Source organism: Nerophis ophidion, linkage group LG09 (genome assembly GCF_033978795.1).
Source record: "Nerophis ophidion isolate RoL-2023_Sa linkage group LG09, RoL_Noph_v1.0, whole genome shotgun sequence".
NCBI lineage: Eukaryota > Metazoa > Chordata > Actinopteri > Syngnathiformes > Syngnathidae > Nerophis > Nerophis ophidion.
The window spans coordinates 66,657,336-66,665,898 of NC_084619.1; the positions used below are offsets into that span (position 1 = coordinate 66,657,336).

The window sequence follows — 8,563 nt, forward strand, 5'->3', positions numbered from 1 at the left end:
GAGTGGAATTATTCATTACTTATCGTGTTAAGCAATGTCAGCTCAGATTTATCCGAGAGCCAGATGCAGTCATCAAAAGAGCCACATCTGGCTCTAGAGCCATAGGTTCCCTACCCCTGTTCTAGAGGACACCACGTCCACAGTTTCCAAAAATAATTTGAAATGTGGACTTGTCAGACCACAGAACACTTTTCCACTTTGCATCAGTCCATCTCAGATGAGCTCAGGCCCGGCGAAGCCGGTGGTGTTTCTGGGTGTTGTTGATAAATGGGTTTTGCTTTGCATAGCAGAGTTTGAACTTGCACTTACAGATGTAGCGACCAACTGTAGTTACTGACAGTGGTTTTATGAAGTGTTCCTGAGCCCACGTGGTGATATCCTTTACACACTGATGTCGGTTTTTGATGCAGTACCGCCTGAGGGATCAAAAGTCCGTAATATTATCGCTTACGTGCAGTGATTTTTCCAGATTCTCTGAACTTTTTTGATGATTTTACGGACCGTAGATGGTAAAATCCCTAAATTCCTTGCAATAGCTTGTTGAGAAATGTTGTTCTAAAACTGTTTGACAATTTGCTTACAAATTGGTGACCCTCGCCGCATTCTTGTTTGTGAATTACTTAGCATTTCATGGAAGCTGCTTTCATACCCAATCATGGCACCCACCTGTTCCCAATTAGCCTGCACACCTGTGGGATGTTCCAAATAAGTGTTTGATGAGCATTCCTCATCGTTATCAGTATTTATTGCCACCTTTCCCAACTTCTTTGTCACGTGTTGCTGGCATCAAATTCTAAAGTTAATGATTATTTGTTTATCAGTTTGAACATCAAATATGTTGTCTTTGTAGCATATTCAACTGAATATGGGTTGAAAATGATTTGCAAATCATTGTATTCCGTTTATATTTACATCTAACAGAAATTCCCAACTCATATGGAAACGGGGTTTGTATAAAGTGCGACATAAAACCATGGTTGGTGGAAGGCGGTGAAGAAGGCGTCACATGATGTCGTCTCACATCTTCCTCTCTTCTTCCTGCAGCGTCACCTTCCTCTCCATGTCCGCCAGCAGGGGGCGGCAGTAAGAACTCTCACCGAGGACGACCGCACTGAAGGAAGGCCGTGTGACCACGCTCCTCTCCACGGTCTGGTGTCAGCACTGGAGCTCGGTCGCCTCCTGGGTGCTCACGGTTCAAGTTCCGGGGCTCACCTGCCGTCCCCGAACTCGACGCCCGGCTGTGGCACGGGTGCGGCGCTCCCCGCCACCACGCCGCTCAGACACTCGTCCTCGCTGGCCGGCAGGACCAGGCAGCTGCCGCCTCCGTCCAGGGGCCTTCCGTGCTTTAACACCGGCAGCCGGCCTCACCTCCCCGGCCCGAGTCGCACCTCGCCGCCCCGGCCCGGCGGTGGAGCCGACTCCAAGGCTTGGGCTCGCTCGTGTCTCCCCAAGCCAAAGATTCCCTGAGCAGGTGTGGACTCCACCTGCCGTAGCACCGTGTCACTTTCATGACTTGGCAAGTCCATTTCATGCTCGGCCCGACCCGCCTGTGCGCAAACTTTCAAGGCGGTGACCTTTACCGCACGGCGCTGACGGGCGAGCTGGAACAAAACGTGCCAAAAGAAAATGGAGCTGAGTGGACACAACATTAGGTACAGGCAATCCAACAATACAGATATCTTTAAGGAAGTACTCACATTTTTGTTCCACCTCAGAATATGTTCTTTAAGGAAGTACTCACACTTTTGTTCCACCTCAGAATATGTTCTTTAAGGAAGTACTCACAGTTTTGTTCCACTTCAGAATATCTTCTTCAGGGAACTACTCTCGCTTTTGTTCCACCTCAGAATATCTTATATAAGCAAGTACTCTCCCTTTTGTTCCACCTCAGAATATCTTCTTTAAGGAAGTACTCTCGCTTTTTTTCCACCTCAGAATATCTTATTCAAGCAATTACTCTCCCTTTTGTTCCACCTCAGAATATCTTCTTTAAGCAAGTACTCTCGCTTTTGTTCCACCTCAGAATATCTTCTTTAAGGAAGTACTCACATGTTTGTTCCACCTCAGATATCTTCTTTAAGGCAGTAGTCACACTTTTGTTCCACCTCAGAATATGTTCTTTAAGGAAGTACACACACTTTTGTTCCACTTCAGAATATCTTCTTTAGGGAACTACTCTCGCTTTTGTTCCACCTCAGAATATCTTTTTTAAGCAAGTACTCTCCCTTTTGTTCCACCTCAGAATATCTTCTTTAAGGCAGTAGTCACGCTTTTGTTCCACCTCAGAATATGTTCTTTAAGGAAATACTCACACATTTGTTTCACCTCAGAATATATTCTTTAATCAAGTACTCTCCCTTTTGTTCCACCTCAGAATATTTTCTTTAAGGAAGTCCTCACACTTGTGTTCCACCTCAGAATATCTTCTTTAAGGAAGTACTCACACTTTTGTTCCACCTCAGTACATCTTCCTTAAGGAAGTACTCACATTTCTGTTCCACCTCAAAACATCTTCTTCAAGGAAGTACTCACACTTTTGTTCCACCTCAGAACATCTTCTTTAAGCAAGTACTCTCCCTTTTGTTCCACCTCAGAATATCTTCTTTAAGGAAGTACACACACTTTTGTTCCACCTTAGAATATCTTCTTTAAGGAAGTACTCACATTTCTGTTCCACCTCAGAATATCTTCTTTAAGGAAGTACTCTTGCTTTTGTTCCACCTCAGAATATCTTCTTTAAGGAAGTACTCACATTTCTGTTCCACCTCGGAATATCCTCTTTAAGGAAGTACTCACGCTTTTGCTCCACCTCAGAATATCTTCTCTAAGGAAGTACTCACATTTTTGTTCAACCTCAGAATATCTTCTTTAAGCAAGTACTCTCGCTTTTGCTCCACTTCAGATTATTTTCTTTAAGGAAGTACTCACACTTTTGTTCCACTTCAGAATATCTTCTTTAAAGAAGTACTCTCGCTTTTTTCCACCTCAGAATATATTCTTTAAGCAAGTACTTTCCCTTTTGTTCCACATCAGAATATCTTCTTTAAGGAAGTACACACACTTTTGTTCCACCTCAGAATATCTTCTTTAAGGAAGTACTCACACTTTTGTTCCACCTCGGAATATCTTCTTTAAGCAAATACTCTCCCTTTTGTTCCACCTCAGAATATCTTCTTTAAGGAATTACTCACATTTCTGTTCCACCTGAGGATATCTTCTTTAAGGAAGTACTCACACTTTTGTTCCACTTCAGAATATCTTCTTTAAGCAATTACTCTCCCTTTTCTTCCACCTCAGAATATCTTCTTTAAGGAAGTACTCACATTCTGTTCCACCTCAGAATATCCTCTTTAAGGAAGTAGTCACACTTTTTTCCACATAAGAATATCGTCTTTAAGCAAGTACTCTCCCTTTTGTTCCACCTCAGAATTGATTGATTGATTGATTGATTGATTGATTGATTGATTGATTGATTGATTGATTGATTGATACTTTTATTAGTAGATTGCACAATACAGTACATATTCCGTACAATCGACCACCAAATGGTAACACCCCAATAAGTTTTTCAACTTGTTTAAGTCGGGGTCAAGAAAAAACTACGAGTACCACATTAGGTCCAAATATTCATTCAAATCTATTTATTTAACAAATATATTTAATATTTTTGGCCACTTTAAAGAGTAACACTGTGTTTTGAATATATTTGAAAAATAAAACACTGTACTTTAACCAAGTGATGTTTTGGCGTACCACAAGTGTACTCGTACCACAGTTTGAGAACCACTACAACTCCTGTGCTGGATGGACTGCAGCATTCATAGATACGGTCAACTGAAGGTATTGGGGGCAAAGTGTCATGGCACAAGACTGTGTACACTTACTACAGGTGAAACATAGTAAACTACAGGTGTAACATAGTGAATTACACGTGAAACATAGTAAAGTACAGGTGAAACATGGTAAACTACAGGTGAAACATGGTAGTTTACCATGTTTCACCTGTAGTTTACCATGTTTCACCTGCAAACTACAGGTCTAAACATAGTAAACTATACATGAAACATAGTAAAGTACAGGTGAAACATGGTAAATTACAGGTGAAAAATGTTAAACTATAGGTAAATTACCATGTTTCACCTGTAGTTTAACATGTTTCACCCGCAAAATATAGGTGGAACATAGTAAACTACAGGTGAAACATGGTAAACTACAGGTGAAACATGGTAAACTACCACATTTCACCTGTAGTTTACTATGTTTCACCTGTACTTTACTGTTTCACCTGTACTATACTGCTTCACCTGTAGTTTACTATGTTTCACCGGTAGTTTACTATGTTTCACCTGTACTTGACTGTTTCACCTATACTTTATTATGTTCCACCTGTAGTTTACTATGTTTCACCTGTAGTTTACAGATGAAACAGAACTACTGTTTCACCTGTACTTTACTGTTTCACCTGCACTTTACTATGTTTCACCTGCAATTTACAGGTGAAACATAGTAAACTACACATGAAACATAGTAAACTACAGGTGAAACATCGTAGAAGACAGCTTAGAAGACACTTGGAAGACAGCTTAGAAGACATTCAGAAGAAACTTAGAAGACAGCTTAGAATATATCTTAGAAGACAGCTTAGTAGACACTTAGAAGACAGCTTAGAAGACAGTTTAGAAGATACTTAGAAGACAGCTTAGAAGATACATAAAAGACAGTTTAGAAGACACTTAGAAGACAGCTTAGAAGACATCTTAGAAGACAGCTTAGAAGACACTTAGAAGACACTTGGAAAACAGTTTAGAAGACAGCTTAGAAGACACTTAGAAGACAGCTTAGAAGACACTTAGAAGACACTTAGAAGACAGCTTAGAAGACAGCTTAGAAGACACTTAGAAGACAGCTTAGAAGACACTTAGAAGACACTTAGAAGACAGCTTAGAAGACACTTAGAAGACAGCTTAGAAGACAGCTTAGAAGACACTTAGAAGACAGCTTAGAAGACAGCTTAGAAGACACTTAGAAGACACTTAGAAGACATCTTAGAAGACAGCTTAGAAGACACTTGGAAGACAGCTTAGAAGACATTCAGAAGAAACTTAGAAGACAGCTTAGAATATATCTTAGAAGACAGCTTAGTAGACACTTAGAAGACAGCTTAGAAGACAGTTTAGAAGATACTTAGAAGACAGCTTAGAAGACAGCTTAGAAGACAGCTTAGAAGATACATAGAAGACAGTTTAGAAGACACTTAGAAGACAGCTTAGAAGACATCTTAGAAGACACTTAGAAGACACTTGGAAAACAGTTTAGAAGACAGCTTAGAAGACACTTAGAAGACAGCTTAGAAGGCACTTAGAAGACACTTAAAAGACAGCTTAGAAGACAGCTTAGAAGACACTTAGAAGACAGCTTAGAAGACAGCTTAGAAGATACATAGAAGACAGTTTAGAAGACACTTAGAAGACAGCTTAGAAGACATCTTAGAAGACACTTAGAAGACAGCTTAGAAGACACTTAGAAGACACTTGGAAAACAGTTTAGAAGACAGCTTAGAAGACACTTAGAAGACAGCTTAGAAGACACTTAGAAGACACTTAGAAGACAGCTTAGAAGACAGCTTAGAAGACACTTAGAAGACAGCTTAGAAGACACTTAGAAGACACTTAGAAGACAGCTTAGAAGACAGCTTAGAAGACACTTAGAAGACAGCTTAGAAGACACTTAGAAGACAGCTTAGAAGACAGCTTAGAAGACAGCTTAGAAGACACTTAGAAGACAGCTTAGAAGACACTTGGAAGACAGCTTAGAAGACATTCAGAAGAAACTTAGAAGACAGCTTAGAATATATCTTAGAAGACAGCTTAGTAGACACTTAGAAGACAGCTTAGAAGACAGTTTAGAAGATACTTAGAAGACAGCTTAGAAGACAGCTTAGAAGATACATAGAAGACAGTTTAGAAGACACTTAGAAGACAGCTTAGAAGACATCTTAGAAGACACTTAGAAGACAGCTTAGAAGACACTTAGAAGACACTTGGAAAACAGTTTAGAAGACAGCTTAGAAGACACTTAGAAGACAGCTTAGAAGACACTTAGAAGACACTTAGAAGACAGCTTAGAAGACAGCTTAGAAGACACTTAGAAGACAGCTTAGAAGACAGCTTAGAAGACACTTAGAAGATAGCTTAGAAGACAGCTTAGAAGACACTTAGAAGACACTTAGAAGACAGCTTAGAAGACAGCTTAGAAGACACTTAGAAGACAGCTTAGAAGACACTTAGAAGACACTTGGAAAACAGCTTAGAAGACAGCTTAGAAGATACATAGAAGACAGCTTAGAAGACACTTAGATTACAGTTTATAAGACACTTAGAAGACAGCTTGGAAGACACTTAAAATACACTTAGAAGACAGCTCCGAAGACACTTAGAAGACAGCTTAGAAGACAGCTTAGAAGACACTTAGAAGACAGCTTAGAAGACAGTTTAGAAGACATTTTAGAAGACAGCTTAGAAGACACTTAGAAGACATCTTAGAAGACACTTGGAATACATATTATAAAACACTTAGAATACAGCTTAGAAGACACTTAGAAGACAGCTTAAAAGACATCTTAGAAGACACTTAGAATGCAGCTTATACGACACTAAGAAGACATCTTAGAAGACACTTAGAATACAGCTTAGAAGACACTTGAAAGACAGCTTAGAAGAGACTTAGAAGACACTTAGAAAACAGCTTAGAAGAGACTTAGAAGACAGCTTAGAGGACAGCTTGGAAGACAATTAGAAGACAGCTTAGAAGACTCTTAAAAGACAATTAGAAGACACCTAGAAGTTAGAAGACACTCAGAAGACATTTAGAAGTTAGAATACACTTAGAAGACATCTTAGAATACACTTAGAAGACAGCTTAGAAGACACTTAGAAGTTAGAAGAGACTTGGAAGACATTTAGAAGTCAGAAGACAGCTTAAAAGACACTTAGAAGACAATTAGAAGTTAGAAAAAACTTAGAATACATTTAGAAGTTAGAAGACAGCTTAGAAGACATTTAGAAGTTAGAAGACAGCTTAGAAGACACTTAAAAGTTAGAAGGCACTTAGAAGTTAGAAGACACTTAGAAGACATTTAGAAGTTAGAAGACAGCTTAGAAGACATTTAGAAGTTAGAAGACAGCTTGGAAGACACTTAAAAGTTAGAAGGCACTTAGTAGACATTTAGAAGTTAGAAGACATCTTAGAAGACACTTAAAAGTTAGAAGGCACTTAGTAGACATTTAGAAGTTAGAAGGCACTTAGAAGACATTTAGAAGTTAGAAGACAGCTTAGAAGACACTTAGAAGACAGCTTAGAAGACACTTTAGAAGTTAGAAGAGACTTGGAAGACATTTAGAAGTCAGAAGACAGCTTAAAAGACACTTAGAAGACAATTAGAAGTTAGAAAAAACTTAGAATACGTTTAGAAGTTAGAAGACAGCTTGGAAGACATTTAGAAGTTAGAAGACACTTAAAAGTTAGAAGGCACTTAGAAGTTAGAAGACACTTAGAAGACATTTAGAAGTTAGAAGACAGCTTAGAAGACACTTAAAAGTTAGAAGGCACTTAGTAGACATTTAGAAGTTAGAAGACAGCTTAGAAGACATTTAGAAGTTAGAAGACAGCTTAGAAGACATTTAGAAGTTAGAAGAAAGCTTAGAAGACACTTAAAAGTTAGAAGGCACTTAGAAGACATTTAAAAGTTAAAAGGCACTTAGAAGACATTTAGAAGTTAGAAGACAGCTTAGAAGACATTTAGAAGATAGAAGACAGCTTAGAAGACATTTAGAAGTTAGAAGACAGCTTAGAAGACATTTAGAAGTTAGAAGACACTTAAAAGTTAGAAGGCACTTAGAAGACACTTAAAAGTTAGAAGGCACTTAGAAGACATTTAGAAGTTAGAAGACATTTAGAAATTAGAAGACAGCCTAGAAGACATTTAGAAGTTAGAAGACAGCTTAGAAGACATTTAGAAGTTAGAAGACACTTAAAAGTTAGAAGGCACTTAGAAGACATTTAAAAGTTAGAAGGCACTTAGAAGACATTTAGAAGTTAGAAGACATTTAGAAATTAGAAGACATCTTAGAAGACAAAGTGTCTTCTGTGCTCCTTCAGACAAAAGTCTGAAGTCCTCCATCGCACGCCAACATGTCTTCAAGTGGAGTTTCACACGCAGCAGTTTAGCGCCGCTTTTTATTGAGCAGTTACTGCCGTCTGGGCGATCTAACAGCACGCTTCATATTTCCAAATCACCATTCATCAGATGTAACGAGGCGGAAGTTGTGGCAGAGGTGGAGAACAAGATAAGAAGGCACCAAGAAGAACAAGAAAGGATGTTTTTTGTTTGTTTGTTTTTCCTCACAGCAGGTGGCGTCTCCCAGAAACAGTGAGGCAGAGACTATGGAGCACGCCAGGATATAGGCCACACCCACTCAATTTTAGAAGATACAAATATTTCCCATAATTATTTTCACATAAATATTTAGTCAATGTTTATCTACATTATTTAAATGTTTCCGAA

The 8,563-nt window shown here is 38.9% G+C and overlaps 1 protein-coding gene across 9 annotated transcripts in view; it reads left to right on the forward strand.

The window, feature by feature from the left end:
- The window catches only part of ccser2a (coiled-coil serine-rich protein 2a), a 151,015-nt gene extending 147,279 nt beyond the window's left edge, over nt 1-3,736 (forward strand). For 7 of the 9 annotated variants that reach the window (XM_061911621.1, XM_061911619.1, XM_061911618.1 and 4 more), the window contains one exon: nt 1,045-3,736. In XM_061911621.1, the coding sequence (XP_061767605.1) occupies nt 1,045-1,467 (423 nt within the window). In that variant the 3' untranslated portion in view covers nt 1,468-3,736. The remainder of the gene's footprint in view (nt 1-1,044) is intronic. The other 2 variants (XM_061911625.1, XM_061911626.1) reach the window with 1 other exon arrangement.
- The last annotated feature ends 4,827 nt before the right edge of the window (nt 3,737-8,563 follow it).